The 17,070-nt window shown below is 44.0% G+C and overlaps 1 protein-coding gene across 2 annotated transcripts in view; it reads right to left on the bottom strand.

Moving 5' to 3' along the window:
* HTT (huntingtin) overlaps nucleotides 1–17,070 on the bottom strand; it is a 235,476-nt gene that overhangs the window by 16,849 nt on the left and 201,557 nt on the right. For both annotated transcript variants that reach the window (XM_053251882.1, XM_053251883.1), the window contains exons 57-62: nucleotides 16,682–16,764; nucleotides 15,780–15,910; nucleotides 15,458–15,587; nucleotides 12,301–12,456; nucleotides 10,305–10,495; nucleotides 9,888–10,002 (exon numbers count right to left, since the gene is read on the bottom strand). In XM_053251882.1, the coding sequence (XP_053107857.1) occupies nucleotides 9,888–10,002; nucleotides 10,305–10,495; nucleotides 12,301–12,456; nucleotides 15,458–15,587; nucleotides 15,780–15,910; nucleotides 16,682–16,764 (806 nt within the window). The remainder of the gene's footprint in view (nucleotides 1–9,887; nucleotides 10,003–10,304; nucleotides 10,496–12,300; nucleotides 12,457–15,457; nucleotides 15,588–15,779; nucleotides 15,911–16,681; nucleotides 16,765–17,070) is intronic.

Here is a 17,070-nt window from a genome sequence, read left to right as displayed (position 1 = left end):
CTACCACACCACCCCACTATTTTGCCCCTGGGACCCATTTTTCTAACCCGAATCGATTTGGATTCGGATTTAATCCGATTCCGAACCGAATCAGGGGTGATTCGGGTAGCCCAGATTCGGGCACAGAACAGAACGGGGGTGATTCGGTTTGGGTCCTGAACCAAATCACCGAAAACCCAAATTGCACACCCCTAATGTTTACTATGTAGTGTTTGATGAATGGGAAGTCCAAGGACCATGTGGCCACTTTACATATGTCCTTTGTGCTAACATGACATATGGGCCACAGATATCACCATGGCCCTAGTGGAGTGAGCCCGTATTTTAGATAGGGGCTTAACCCCTTGCTGTTTGGAAATGAGTTTCACAAGCCAATTAGAACACTTCTGCCTTGAGATAGGATGGCCCTTATTCTTTCCTTTGTAGGAAATAAAAAGTTGGTTGGACTTTCTAAAATGCTTTGTCCTTTCCAGGTAATAGAGCAACAACCTCCAGACATCAAGGGAGTATATTGCCTTGTCAGGTGACGCTGAGGGATCCAGAAAAAGAGATAGGTAGAACTATATCTTGGTTTAAGTGAAAATGGAATCTGCTTTGGGAGTGAAGGAGGGATCAGTCCGGAGCTCCACCTTAGTGGGATAGAATCTCAAATAGGGGGAGTCAGTGCAAAGTTCTGTCAATTTGCTGACCCTCCTAGCCAATGTTATAGCCACCAAGAAAGCCACTTTCAAAGAAAGATTCTTGAAGGAGGCCGAGGGTAGTGGCTCACATCGAGCCTCAGAGACAGGCTCCAAGGTTGAATAGGTTCTTGGGATGGGTGGGAGGGAGATTATTAATTCCTTTCAATAATCTTTTTTAATCTGGATAAAAACTGTACGGCCCTCCCAGCCTGTATGGTGGGCAGACAGGGAAGTTAGATAGACCTTTAGTGAGGTGTTAGAGAGCCTTGACCTTTTAAGACCTGTTAGGTACAGAAGGATCTGGCGAAAGGTAGCAGAGAAAAGGTCAAGACCCTTCACGGCAGCATGGAGGAAAACATGCTTCCACATACACATATAATTCCTCCAAGTTGACTCCTTCCACTTGTTTAAGAGGACAGTGTCTAGTAATTAACCTTCCAGGCTGTCAGGTTCAACACCTCCAGGTTAGGGTGAAAGATGTGGCCCAGTAACCATGATAGAAGGTTTTAATGTTGAGGCAAACATTGGTGATTCCCTTTGGACAGACGTACTAGGGAGAAAAACCATGGTTGCCTAGGCCACGAAGGAGTGATCCAGATGCAGCGTTAGTGGTGAGTCCGAACCGGTCCGGCGGCCATTCTAAGGAATGGCCGAACTGCAGGACTGGTTCGGCTCTTGGTGGTCCGGGTCCGGGGTATGACTTTAAGGGCGGGAGGGCTTGCTTACCCCTCCCACCTCTTCGGCCCCCTCCAGCGCCCGTATTTAACTTAAAAGCAGGGCGCTGGAAACCAGCCGCCCCCGCCGCCGCTACCGCCGCCCCCCCCGAGCAGATTAACAATTAAGGGTGCCCCTGCCGTCGCCCGCCCGCCAGCCAGCCAGCCAGCCCTCCCTCCCAGCTGCCCGCCCGCCCGAGTGTGTCCTTACCCAATGCTTGAAGTAAACGAGAGGAGCTACCGAACGGAGCTCCTCTCGTTAGCAAGGCCTCCAGAAGACTGAAGGCGCTTTGCGCACGCGCGCATGCGCGCATCGCAAAGGACGCTGGAGGCCCGGTCTACCCGCCGGGAAAAGGCCGGGTAGACCGGGCCTCCGATCGCCGGAGGCCCGGTCTACCCTGCCGGGCTGGGTAGACCGGGCCTCCAGCAATCGGAGGCCCGGTCTACCCGGCCCTTTCCCGGCGGGTAGACCGGGCCTCCGATCGCCGGAGGCCCGGTCTACCCGGCCCGGCAGGGTAGACCGGGCCTCCGGCGATCAGAGGCCCGGTCTACCCGGCCTTTTCCCGGCGGGTAGACCGGGCCTCCGGCGTCCTTTGCGATGCGCGCATGCGCGCGTGCGCAAAGCGCCTTCAGTCTTCTGGAGGCCTTGCTAACGAGAGGAGCTCCGTTCGGTAGCTCCTCTCGTTTACTTCAATTGGGTAAGGACACACTATTGGGTAAGGACACACTCGGGCGGGCAGCTGGAAGGGAGGGCTGGCTGGCTGGCTGGCGACGGCAGGGGCACCCTTAATTGTTAATCTGCTCGGGGGGCGGCGGGTAGCGGCGGCGGCTGGTTTCCAGTGCCCCGCTTTTAAGTTAAATACGGGCGCTGGAGGGGGCCAAAGAGGTGGGAGGGATAAGCAAGCCCTCCCGCCCTAAAAGAAAGGGCCCCCCGTCGGTGCCGGTTCGGACTGAGCCGGACCGTGCACATCCCTATGCAGCGTGTCCGATCTTTTAGCACTTTGCTCAGAACTCTGAGCAGTAGGAACTGAGGGAAAAGGTAGTACAGGTGGGCATTCCAAGACATTGGGAATGCATCCCCTAAATAGGACTTCCCCATACCTCCTCAAGAACAATACAGAACACATTTCTTGTTATGGCTGGTCATGAAAAGATCTACTGTTGGTGTTCTCAGAAATAGAAGATGGCATGGAGAACTCTGCAATTCAGTTCCCACTCATGCTGATGATTCAGAGTGAAATCTCTGCTCAGGGCATCCGCCAGAATGTTGTCTGTCCCTCTGATGTGCAATGCAACCAGGTGGATGCAATATTCCAGGCACCAGGTCCATAGCTGATGTGACAGAGTGCATAGGGAGCGAGAGACAGCCCTCCCCCTCCGGTAGTTCAGGTACACTATTGCTGTGGTGTTGTCTAGTAAAATCTGAACAGTCGATGTTTTAGAAGAAGCAAGGAGGACTTCAGGGTATGGAACACCACCAGGAGTTCCAGATAGTTGATGAGAAGAATTCTTTGACATGTAGTCCAAGTGCGCTTTACATGAAGCCCTTTACAATGTGTACCCCAGCCCTCTAGGGAGGTATCCGTGGTTAGCATTATGGAAGAGGGCAGCAGAGAGAATGGCATGCCTCTCCCCAAGAACCACAAATCAGTCCAGCAACAAAATGACCATAGAACAGACATGGAAGGAGTATACTGAAAACCGCCCAGAGACATGAGTTTGGGGCAGTATACAAGTGAAATAAATAAATAAATAAAATCTGTACAGCAGGGACGTTAACATCCACGTTACTCTAGAAGATATCCCCTACTTGCAAGAACCTCTTGTATGGGAAGATGAAGTTAGATCAGCACTCCAGTCATTACCAAGTTGGAAGACTACAGAAATTGATGCTGCAGAAATATGGCAGGCAACAGAAGAATCAAGTCAAGGCTCTAACCAAATTATGCCAGCAAATTTGGAGAATGACACAGTGGCCAACGGATTGGACGAGGTCAGTCTACATACCCATACCAAAGACTTAACAGATTGAGCAAACCATCACACAATATCCTTAATTTCACATGCTAGCAAAATAATGCTTAGGATCATCCAATGCAGTTTAGAGTAGGGATGTGCAAAAAATTTCGGGCACAGAACGATCTGTGCCCGAAACGAACAATTTCGGGTGATTCGGGGCCGAACCGAATCACCCCCGATGTCCCCCGAATTTTTTCGGGCACGAGCCGAATCACCCGAATTTCGGGCACAAAAAATTCGGGTGATTCGGTTCATGGTTGATTTTGGGCGATTTTTTAAAGTTTTAGTGACTTTGGGGCAGTTCGGGGGCATAGCGTGGGATCTGGGCAAAAGGAGTGGGGTGGGGTGGTAGTGCATAATGGGTGCAGACTACCACCCCAATTTCAGGGGGATTGGGCAAAGGGCTGGTTTTTGGTAAATTTCTGAAATTTTCATGTCTTTGGGGCAAGGCATATTGGGGCAGAAAGTGGGGCCTGGGGCAGAATAGTGGGGTGGGGTGGTAGTGCCTAATGGGTGCAGGCTACCACCCCAATTTCAGGGGGTTTGGACAAAGGGGTGATTTTTTGAGAATTTTTGAAGTTTTGGTGACTTTGGGGCAGTTTGGGGGCAGAAAGTGGATCTGCCCCAAAAGAGTGGGGTGGGGTGGTAGTGCCTAATGGGTGGAGGCTACCACACCAATTTCAGGGGGATTGGGTAGAGGGCTGATTTTTTGAGAATTTTTGAAGTTTGGGTGTCTTTGGGGCAGATTGGGGGCAGAAAGTGGATCTGCCCCAAAGGAGTGGGGTGGGCTGGTAGATAGTGCCTAATGGCTGGAGGCTACCACCCATCCCCAATTTAAGAGTGCTTGGGCAGAGGGGTGAATTATGGTGAATTTATTTTTATGAGGTTTGTCTTCATAAGGTGAAGTGTGCTAAATTGATTACTTCCTCATATTATTCATAGTAAAGGAAAGTGTGAAAAAGTGAAAGTGGGGTCATGAGAGTTGTTTAATTGAAAAATATCTCATTTGCTATGATAGAATGAGAATTCACACCTCAGAAGTTTTTTCTGAGGTGTGAATTCTCATTCTATCATAGCAAATGAGATTTTTTTCAATTAAACAACTCTCATGACCCCACTTTCACTTTTACACACTTTCCTTTACTATGAATAATATGAGGAAGTAATCAATTTAGCACACTTCACCTTATGAAGACAAACCTCATAAAAATAAATTCACCAAAATTCCCCCCTCTGCCCAATCACTCTTAAATTGGGGATGGGTGGTAGCCTCCAGCCATTAGGCACTATCTACCAGCCCACCCCACTCCTTTGGGGCAGATCCACTTTCTGCCCCCAATCTGCCCCAAAGACACCCAAACTTCAAAAATTCTCAAAAAATCAGCCTTCTGCCCAATCCCCCTGAAATTGGTATGGTAGCCTCCACCCATTAGGCACTACCACCCCACCCCACTCTTTTGGGGCAGATCCACTTCCTGCCCCCAAACTGCCCCAAAGTCACCAAAACTTCAAAAATTCTCAAAGAATCACCCCTTTGTCCAAACACCCTGAAATTGGGGTGGTAGCCTGCACCCATTAGGCACTACCACCCACCCCACTCCTTTTGCCCAAATCCCATGCTATGCCCCCGAACTGCCCCAAAGTCACTAAAACTTTAAAAATTCACAAAAAATCAGGACTTTGCCCAATCCCCCTGAAATTGGGGTGGTAGACTCTACCCATTGGGCACTACCACCCCACCCCAAAATTTTGCCCCTGGGCCCCTTTTTACCCCCCCGAATCGATTCAGATTCACCGAATCCGAACCGAATCAAGGGTGATTCGGGTGACCCAGATTCGGGCACAAAACAGAACGGGGGTGATTCGGCTCGGGTCCGAGCCGAATCACCCGAAAATCCGAATTGCACACCCCTAGTTTAGAGCCCTACGTGGAAAGGGAAATGCTGGATGTTCAAGCTGGTTTCAGAAAAGGCTGGCGATCAAGAGACATCATTGCTGATGCATGCTGGCTAATTGAGAAAGCCAAAGAATACCAAAAAGAAGTTAATATGTGTTTTATTGACTACAGAAAAGCCTTCGATTGCTTCAATGTCAAGTTGTGGAATATCTTTAGGAAAATGGGTGTCCATTGGATCACCACTGGATAGAAGAGTTTTAATTTTGTCCTTCATGTCAAGTTGCAATGGTGCAGAATGTAGCCACACGTTGTCTTCTAAGTGTAATGGAGCCTGCTAATGAGTACAACTCTGTTTCTTCAAGGTGCTCCGCGGTGCTTAACGACTGTCTTGTGATATCTGCTGAATTGGTTAAAGCCAGCTGGAGCTTTTCATGGAAGGATTCAGGAACATCCTTGAGATCATCCCTGAGAGATCCCAGATGGACTCTGAATAATATTCGGCCATACATGCTATAGATTTAGAAATTTTAAGGGCCAAACAGGACTTAGAATAAAAATTTTGGACCATGGAGTCTAGTTTTCTTCCCTCTTTGTCTATTAGGGCTGAATGTAATTTGGCAGAACTAAACACACAGCCAACCACCAAAGAGTTATGTGGGAGGTGCTTCAATAAAAAGTGACAGGAGTCCTCCTCAACTCTATATAGATTCTCCAGTCTCTTGGAAGTGGTAGAAGACACAAAGGGAGTGTCCCAGCACACCTTCGCCGAGTTCATTAGCATGGGCAACGTGGGGAGAGAAGCGGGCTCAGTTGCACATGAACTAGCCATAAAACTCTAGACTGGATCACCAATCTCCAGCTGAGGAGTTTTTAGTTTGAGTCCCAAAGCAGCTACCATGTCAGCAATTTAGACTCCATAAGAACAGGCCCCCTCAGTTGGAGAACTTGATGGAGCATTTGCCACAGCCTCAGGCAAGGGGTCAGATGGGTTCTCGGTAAGAACAGACTCACATCTGAAGAAAAGCTCGAGTCATAGTCACCATCAAAAGCGACTTTATCCTTATCTTTCCCAGGTGAAGAAAGTAGAGCTGGAACAGCAGGAGGACACTCTAGATTAGGTGGAGGTTAAGTAGGTGCTGGCTGAGATGGTTTTGCAGGAGCAGTTGGAGATGGTGGAGTCAAGGGCCTTTTAAAAGGAGAAAGATGTGACAGTACTGGTTATGTGTCAGGGTTCTTGGTAGATGAAGAAGTCAGATTATCTTTTAACTTATTAGACTTCCCTAGTTTATACTCCTCAAGTCATAAGGCACCCATGGGGATGGTAAGTAGTAAGGATCACGATAACACTACAGACTTCTAATATAGCCAGGATCCAGGGCACCCTAGTAATCTAGTAATCTTTTGGATGTGTAAGCGAAGTGTAATTGGGTGCTCCCTTCAAGGAAAAGGGGAGCACTGAGGAGTCACCTTCACTGGAGACGCAGAAGGCACCTTCGGCACTGGAGGGATATCAGAGTCATCATCGTGATCAAGTCCATGAAGACGAAAATCACTGAATGTAGATGCCAACCAAGTACTATTGCTAGAATCTAGTAGAGATTCCAAAGCCTTCTCAGCAGCAGGGTGTACATGAGTCAGGGAAGAATCCCTGGAGTAGGCAGGAGAAAATTCAGCAAGAAGTGGTGATGGTGGTTGAAAAGGCGCTGTAGTAGGTACTTGCAGAGCTGATGCAGAAGTCAACGTCACTGAAGTGAGAGGTAGAGTCTTTGGTACATAGGATAGAACTGTCAGACAATCGATGACCCATGATGAGTGAGGTTGAGGTGATAATGGAGAGAGTTGGTGTCTGTGTTGATAAAAGGCTTGATGGGGGAGGCTGAGAAGCAGAAGACATTGAAGGCTGATCCACTTTATACCCGCCATGGGCAGTAGACAGGGCTAGTGTGTGCGGAGGAACTGTCTGTGTTGAAACAGTAGTTCGCTTCAGCAGCATCAGCACTGAGCTGGATCTTGATAATGTTGATGGGCTGGACATCAGGGAAGAGATCTTGAGCTGGTGAAAGATGAAGTTCTTGAAGTTGAAGTCGAGGGCTGAGAGCACTTCAGAATCCCTGAACTATTATGTTGAACTATTATATTCCTGCTTTTGGTTCTTGTGGTGCTGAGAGTGAAGATTGGTGCCAATGGAGAAGCCAGAGTCCCCTTTTGGGCAATATACAGAGGAACCTGATACTGCTCCCAAGCTCAAAGGGCAATCTCTGGCCAACATCAACACTGATGAAGTCGATGGCAGATTTTAGTGCAGCATTGGTGTTGGGGGCCTGTGAACCATCTTGTAGAGGGCTACTCGGAGCCGAAGTTCCCAGCATTTTTTAGTCTGCTGAGAAAAGGCCAAATAGATATTTCAGGCCTTAACGTTAATGACCTTCTCCAAGACAAAGCAGGCACTCCCTGTGCTTGTCTGAAGAGGGAAGAGTGCAAGCCACAAGAAGTATACTTCTTGAATTTGTTTTAATGTCCATTGGGGAGAGTGGTGCACCAAAATCGAAGTGAAAAATGTACATGGAGCATGTCGATGCTGGAAAGAACAGAGAACAAGTTGGAGATAAAAGACGAAGAGTGGTCTAAAAACCATCCGAGTCAGCTGATAGTATTCAGAAACAAGTTGAAATCAAGAACAGAAAAAGTAGCTGAAAAATCAGTACAAGGGTCAGGGTACCAGAAGGAAAGGAACAATTAAGGAATGAGGAGCAAATGGAGTGACAACCTTCCGAACCGTGCAGCATGGTGGTCAAGAAGGAACTGAGGAGGAAGGTGCTCTCCTGCTGAAAATAAAAGATGTGCCATATGTGTGATTTGGCGGAGCCGAAGAGTGCCTCTTGGAACATGATAATTTTCTGCAGGCGCAGAACCCAGGTTGTGAGGTATCACCGCAAAGATTTAATACATCTGTTAATTGCAAAATTGTGTTGATAACCAACTGTAGCATACACATACAAAAATTCCCCAGCACCACAAAACCTTCTGTGAATCCAGTGCAAAGCAGGATGAGTGGCGTACATCTATTATTTTCTTCAACAGTCAGTGGACAAAGGCTGCAGGGGAACCAGAAGGCAACCAACAAAAGGTCAAGCTCTTATCTGCACCAGAAACTTTCACAACAGTCAACAAAAATCTCCTACCTCACAACTGGAAAATGCAACCCCTCCTATATTCAGAACATGGTAACCTTTTTACATGGTTACTTGGTTCTCGCAACATTCAGCTATGTTTTGTGAGGATGTCACAAGTGAAATGCATGTTATATTCATATCTGTTATTATACAGTAACACAGGGGCATACAATGAAAATGCTCTGGTGCGCGGGAACTAACCATGACTTGGTGTGCAAGGGTCAAGGTCTTTTCAAAGCACACTGTTACAAAAGTTGACAATATTAAATGAAAATGAAATTCATTTAACAATATTAAATGAAAGCAATTATTAGCTACTTGTGGATCTTTTCCTGTCAAGGAACCCACATTTTAACCAAGGATAGTGGCCAGAAAATAGGCCTGTCCCTGCTCAGTCAGTTGGGCACCTGCAATGCATGCCAGCTGCAAACAAATGCCAAGTCCTCTCCTCTCTCTAAATCGCTTTTGCTTTTAAGCTGCAATCCTAGGTATGTTTATACTAGGGAGTAAGCCTTACTGGGATATACTTCCAATACAAATACGCCAAATATTTATATACCGCTTTTCAACAAGAGTTCCCAAGGCAGTTTTTACACACACACGTACGTATACGGCTCCCTGTACCCAAAGGGCTCACAACCTAAAAAAGAAACATAAGATAGACACTAGCAATAGCCACTAGAGGGATGCTGTGCTGGGGATGGATAGGTCCAGTTGCTCTCCCCCTGCTAAATAAAGAGAATCACCACTTTTAAAAGGCATCTCTATCTATCTATCTAACATATTTTTAGACTGCCCCAAACTTTACGTCTCTGGGTGGTTTACTCAGTCAGAAGGGGACTAACCGCCCAGAGACAAAAGTTTGAGCAGTATAGAAGTTTAATAAATAAATAAACAAATGAACAGATATGCATAAGATGATGTTGTAAGACAATTTCCCAAGAGGATGGCCCCCCTTGGAGAAGAGGAAACTGACTGAAAGACTGACCCTCTGCCTGCCGCTCCAGCCCATTCCATCCATCGCTGGCGCTGGCACTGCTCAAGCAGCAGCAACTGGCTCACTCACTCGTCAGCCCATTGCTGCCACATGTATCTCATCTGGTTTAAAGCAGCCAAATGCATTCAGTGGCTGCTGCCTGTCAGTGGGACAATCCAAAAGCTCTCCATGGCTCCTGCTGTTGCTACCTGGGTGGGGGTTAGCAAACAAAGTCCCTGTGGGCTGGATCCGGCCCCTGGGCCATATGTTGTGTAGGCCTACAGTAACTTAACAGATGCACAAGGGCATTGTTATGGGGTAGATGCCATTTCCTTTTAGTTTATATTCTGTCAGGCTCAGTTATACTTATTTATTACATCTATTTCATATCTTAAGGTAAAAACAAACTTAAAGTACAAGCATACATACCTGTATAATTCCTGAAGAGAATTCAGGTCCTACATCAAGTGGGTAGTTTTCTATTAAATAGAATGCCACTGCACACATTACTAAGACATGCTGCTGATTGTGGACATTCACATAGCTATAAGAAGGACAAGCAAAAAACCCGACTGTCAGTATATAGAACACAAGTCTTTACTTAAGGTTTGAAAAGCAAGGGCTATCATTACTACACAGACAGGATTACTAAGAACTAAAGCTCTTTTCAATGAGATTTGTGTGTGACTGGAAGAAATAACCATTTCTAAAGTTTCCATATGGTTTAATGCTCATCAAAATCTTACTAAAATGCTAATTCAACCAGATCAATGCATTTTTAACTCCACAACTTAGAAGTTCTGCAAAATAAAGGCCACAGCAGACAGTTCATTACATAATACTTACTGGGCTATTCCTCTCAGATTGGAAAGGAGATATTCAGTGATAATTGGAATGAGCTGCTTTGCTGTCTCATCCAGCAGGTCACACTCAAGGATGTAAAGGATTCCATGCAGAGCTCCTATTCGGCTTGGCATGTGAGTGCTACGTAGTGTTGATTCCAGCAGACGGCTTACTGGCTCTGCTACAGCTTTATCCTAACCGACACAAAATAATGCATGGAAAATTAAGATGAATTTGTATGTGAGTTGGTGACTACAGCTCCAAGTTAACAATTATTGGCATAAATTATGTAATACACGTTTTTCTCCAAACCATGAGATATTCCATACCATGATTAAAACATGTCTAAATTAAGAAAGTGCTATACTATACTTTTAAGTTTCTGTTTATTGCTATAATATCACAATACATAGTTTAACAAAGCTAAATACAACTTTCATTAAAGTGCTTTCCTAAAGTACTTTTCCTTAGAGAGGATTACACTGAATTACTACATACCGTGTAGTGTTCTGCAAGTATTTTGCATACCATGGACACTTGTTGAATCTTCCAAATACAAATTGTGCTTGAGTGCACTTATGCAAATGTTGAAATCACACAAGAGAGTTGTTCAAACACACAACCATTATTTCCAATGGCTGTAAGATCATGCAACGCCCTCACATGATTTCAGCATTTGTGCAAGTGCCTCTAGCACAACTTGCATTTGGAGGACACAGCAGCATCCATGGTGCATAAAGTGCCTGCAGAACGCTGCACGGTATGTGAGGTACCAAGTACAAAAATGGCACCACTTGTCAAGGGATCATTCTAACGGTGCCATCCCCCTTTAGTTCCTGTCCTCCTTTCCCCACCCTCACCAATAGCTGCTCTTTCCTAGACTTCCTTCCTAGCTTCTCTCTCTCATTGGTTCCCAACACATGCCTTCAGTTCCTGGCTCCCCTGCACCTTTTCTCTCTGTTGTCTTGTGATCGACCTACTCTCCCCCACGCTCCAGGTGTCAATTTCTTAGCACGGAGCCCTATCTTCTCCTTCCACCCATCCTTTTTCCTTGGGTGCCTTGTCCCTTTATCCTTTCAACTTCTGGAGCAATGCCAATTTGAGTGTGCTAAATTCGTTTGTGCATAGTGATGCCAAGTTGGGTGCACTGGGAGGAAGTAAAATGTTAGCTGCAGCCACACCTCCACAGAGAGCTGTTGCTACAGTCATAATACCGCAGGCACTCCATGGTGGCAAGAGAAAGCACAGATGGAGCTGTTATCCCCAGAACGCTCATGACAAAGCATTGCTCTGGAGGTGGGGGCAATGTGGGGGATGGTGGCTCAAGCTATGCTGGTGCTGGGAGGACTTCTGCCTGAGTCCAATGAAACCTGCCAGGACTCACTCACATAGAGGGCCCCACTAATGTAGGTGGGGGCCCTATCAGAGGTTACTTTGCTCAGTGCCCCCTCATCAAAATTGACCCAACACTGCTTTGGGACATGAACACAGTACTGCAAGGGTAAAAGAGTTCTAGGAGTGCTTTCAGAGAATAATACAAACTACTGGTGCCCTTGTGTAAAATATTTGCATGGCACATCTGTTTCTCATCACCCAAATTTTGTACTTTTGTTATATTGTGCTGACACAACTCCATTTACACTTCATGCCAAGCAACTGTTTGCTGGAGTTGAGCTGAAAGAGACAGCCTGGACAGTCATGAAGAGCTTTTGTTAGCTTCTACCATTTCAGATTGCTGAAGGTGGGGAAATGCATTTATATACTCCCCATACTGAATACACACAAAATTAACATATCAAGGAGAATGGTTTTAGCTAAGCCCTCTCTCTCTCTCTCACATACACACACCAAGTTTGTGTGTATGTTTAAAGATACGATTCTCTGGCTGCAACTTAAAATGGTGCAGCCCAGCACAAGCTGCACCACATGATTGTTCTGGTCATGAGACTGGCTCTTAGAACTGGTCTTAAAATGACTTATGAATATTAATAAGCCATACCATTCCAAGAACAGCAGCTGCCTTACATATAGCTGGTACTAAATACTGAATAAGGATCTCATCTTCTGATGGGTGCACCTTTCGCAGTTCTGTTAATGTTGTATACATCATTTCAAACTGATTCCTTTCTGTAAATAAGTCAGACACTGCTAAAAGCTGCAAATACAAACACACAATAAAAATTATGTTTTTGTACAACTGTTTATGGTAAGTGGTTTTAATGCAGTAACTGCTAAACATCTAGATGCAATTTTACCAAAGAAAAGCTTGAAGAGGAAAACATGTTAAAGTATTGCATTTTGAAGATGTTTATATATTTTAAAATAAACTGTGAGGTTTTTTTCAGTGGTATATAACCCCTATGACGATACATAAAATCAACAGAAGTTTTCCAAAAGAATGTTGGAAATGTAACCATCAAATAGGGACATTTTATCATATGTGGTGGACATGTGGTACTGCTCAATCATTTTGGAAGCAAATACATTGTAGAATGGAGCAAATCTTATATATCAAATTCCCTTTTTTACCAGAAACCTTTCTTTTAAGTATGACAAAACCTCATATTCCTGAGAAGTATACTGAACAATCTTTATATATGATTACGACAGCTAGGATTCTTTATGCTGTTGATTGCCATTCCTCCATAACTCCCTCCTTAGCTGATTGGTTTATTAAATTATGGGACTATGCTTCTGTTTCTAAAGTTTCGGCATATGTGAATAATTCTTCAGAGTCCTTTTTATTGATTTGGGAACCTTTTATAAAATATAATGTTCAAAAAGGTCATTGTTTATTTCCGAGATCTGGTTTTGATCTGTGGTTTCTGGTTCAATGATTGTTACGATTTAGTCCAGTCAGTGGAAGTTAGCTTTTTTTTGGTTATGCCTTTTTTCTATTTACTTTATTCTAGTAATTGATTTCTGGCATAAACAAATTTTGTATGTTTTGATTTCAAGAGACGGATTTCCTATTTTTCTCTGCAATAATAAAAAAACTTTAAATAAATAAATAAACAAACAAACTGTGAGAGCCATTTTATCTAGGAATGTGGTGCCAGTGTTAAAAAACGGTACCTATCTGTCCCTAATGGAAGGGAAGTTATTACTTCAGTATTGCAGGCCTTCAGTCTGCGGTCTGTTCATTCTTTCTAACTTTGGAGTCCAGTGACTTCAAAGCTAAGCTGGGACACCAGAACACTGTTAAGGCAGCTGTGGGAGAGCCTCTTTGCTTGGCTGCTACCTGGAGAAGTGAGGAGATCTGAACTCTGTGTATTAATTGAAAATAAATAGCCAAATCTTTGGTTTAAGGCCAGAGCTTACAATATGTGTGTACCCTGAGTTTTGACTATTTTTAAAGATCTAAATGCTCTTTAAATATATGGTTTTACAGAAACATCAAATCTTTCATTTAGTATGCATGGTTATAACAAGTTTAATTAGTATGATGTCTGGCAGCACAGAACACTACATTTCCTCCCCTTTCGATTGCCCCAGTCTCTCCACCATTTGCCTTGGTGTCTGCCAGTATCCCAGTTCCATTTAACATCTATCCTTATACAATATTAAGAATACAGAGGAATATACCCTGCTTGTAATCAAGCAAGGCAGCATCCAGATACATAGAATATTGTAAGAAAACATGGTTATCAGAATAGGGACATTAGTATCCACTGAACAAAAAGTGCATCAGACAAGTGATGGGTGTGATGGAGCAGGCCATGACATAGCAAGCAGTGTCCAGACCTTCACTATCCAATAGTGGAAGCTCCAGAAGGATACTATGGTTGATAGTATCGAAAGCCGCCGAGAGATCCAAAAGGACCAACAGAGTCACACTTCCTCTGTCCATTCCCAATTGGAGATCATCCATCAGGCCGACCAAGGCAGTCTCCACCCCATAGCTGCGTCCATTTCTTAAGATAGATGACCTCAAAACAATGGAACATCTTCTGGCAACCTCCAGACTGGATTACTGTAATGTGCTCTATGTGGGGCTGCCCTTGTATGTAGTCCGGAAACTACAGAAGGTTCAGAATGCGGCAGCCAGGTTGGTCTTTGGGTCATCTAGGAGAGATCATATTACTCCTGTACTGAAGGAGTTACACTGGCTGCCAATATGTTTCCGGGCCAAATACAAGGTGTTATTATTTATTTATTTATTACATTTATAAACAGCCACATCAAGAGGTTCTGGGCAGTGTACAACAAGTTTTAAAAGACATAAATCCCACAATTAAAACAATGCTATAAAACAATATAAAAACAATTCAAAATGATTAAAACTATTTAAAACCAATTAAAATACATTTTAAAACAAAACACTTTACATGCCTTGCAAGTCCAGGCCAAATAAATAGGTTTTTAGGGCTCTCTTAAAGGCCAACAGCGAGCCTAAACTGCGGATATCTGCTGGGAGTGCATTCCATAGACCAGGAGCAGCTACAGAAAAGGCCCTGTTCCGAGTCACCACCAGACGTACCGGTGCCAACCGGAGACGGACCTCTACAGATGACCTCAATGAGTGATGGGGATCATACATACAGAAGTTATAACTTATAAAGCCTTAAACAGCTTGGGCCCTCGGTATTTAAGAGAACGTCTTCTTCGTTATGAACCCCACCGCCCATTGAGATAATCAGGAGAGGTCTGTTCGCATTTGCCACCGGCTCGTCTGTTGGCTACTGAGGGACGGGCCTTCTCCGTTGCTGCCCTGAGGCTTTGGAATGTGCTCCCTAGTGAAATAAAAGCCTCCCCATCTCTATTTTAAAAAAGTCTTTAAATACGCATCTGTTCACCCAGGCTTTTAACTGATACTGTTTTGATTGTTTTTAATGTTGTTTTAGAATATTGTTTAAAAAATTTTTTAACTGTTGTGTTTTAAATTTCTTGTTTTTGTTTTTAGCTAATGTTTTAATGTTGTTTTTATCTTCTTGTAAATCGCCCAGACACATAAGTTTTGGGCGGTATAAAAATATGTAAAATAAATAAAAATAAATAAATAACAGAATTTCTTAATAAAATGATTAGCATTTTACCACTATGATTAAAAAAATATAAGTATGAAAGACATTTGAAATTTAACACAGATTGCTGTATTCAAAATATTTTAAAACATTATTCACATTATTTATGACACTGAAAACCTTAATACGTACAGATCGAACAACTTCACTGATCAGAATAACTGGTGTCCTCTTGCTTGGGCTTGATGGTAGGATCCACCGACTATACAACTCCAGCAAGAACTGAGAACAAGAATGAATATCTACACCAGCACGATGTTTCCTATAAATCACATACAAACAAGGTTAGCTTGCTAATATATCAGCAACTGTTAAATCTAAACTAATTTAAGTGAGTCTGCTGGTTGACTCTGGGCAAATTCACATGGGCAAATCTTCTTCTCAAATTTCAAAATGTAAGAATTGCTGCTAATTGAAGATTTATTCAAGTGGCAAACAAAAAATATTCAAAAACCTGGAATTGAGGGGAGAGGATGGTGGTGAGGAAGGAGCGGGCATCTCACTCTCATCATCTTCATCTTCATCCCACTCTTCTTCCCGCAATGGTGTAATGTTATTTCCTAGCCACACGGAGTGGATGGAGACCTTGAACAGCAGACAACAGGACTTTAAGCAACATTTTCCTTCACAGATCTATTTGTCCATGTAGTTTAATCTAACAGACACACACCATCTTTCAAATACTAGTTTCTCTTAGAATATACATGTATACAATTACATTTGTATAATTTTAGACATTATCTACATAGTATAGGTACATTTCTATTGCAATCACTAATATTTTGTTTCTTGATGCATCTTTTATCAGGCAGCATGTGGCATCCCTTTAAAGTACACATGCACTGCTTCCTCTACAGGACACTTTGGTGTTTTCTGTTCCCTGACAAGTACAAATTGTGTTTCAGGATCCAGACAATCTACTGCAATGCTTTGGTGCCAATATGTATGAGGAAGCATAGAGAAGTAAGGTTTATTTCCTCTTCTCATCCCAAGCACCAGTGTTCTTTTTAGGAATGGCAGTGGTAGGGGGCTTAAATGGTTCTCTTCTGTCCTGAAGGAGAATGAGGGAAGCATCTGGAGTGAAGCTCCCCCACCCCCCGCAGAAAGCCTGAATAATGACACCGGGTCGGATGTGTGGCTACCGCTTTTCATCTACAAAGTTCTGAGATCACATGTTGGTAGCTCTGTTACTTCATCTTGTTTTCAGTCAGGCTTTAAGTCATGCTTTTATTAATAATCCCATTTATTAATAATCCCATTTATTAATAATCCCGAAGTTGTCATTCAATTATGCTTCTTAAACTGGAAAGTGAAGCACACAAGAGAATTTCGTTCGATAGAGGCAGTTGAACAAACCTGTCCTAGTTTATAGCCCATGTTGCCCATTTCACGCTCTGTATTGATCTGCAGTAAAAGTTTTTCGTGGCTAAGAAGAGTACCTGAAATAAAGACACAATGAAATCTGAGTCATGGGAGTAAGTGCCAATGGCTCTACTGAAACTTGCCAACCACCAGGAGTGAAGGCCAGGCAGAGAGAAAACAAGTGAGAATGCACTGCTTCTGTCCCCTCTCTCTCACTGGGAGGGAGGAAAAGATCATTACTTGCGTGATAAGTAATGATGTGCAATGTCACCAACCGTGCTTGCTGACAACTGGCCCTTCATACACCCACACTTCTCCTTGGCCTTTGAGGCCCAACTGAAAATGGGGAGGATGGAGTGCCTGGCACCAGCAAAGATACCCCA

Source organism: Hemicordylus capensis, chromosome 5 (assembly GCF_027244095.1).
Source record: "Hemicordylus capensis ecotype Gifberg chromosome 5, rHemCap1.1.pri, whole genome shotgun sequence".
NCBI lineage: Eukaryota > Metazoa > Chordata > Lepidosauria > Squamata > Cordylidae > Hemicordylus > Hemicordylus capensis.
Note: the sequence above shows the minus strand (reverse complement) of the source record. Positions and strands in the feature narration are given on the sequence as shown.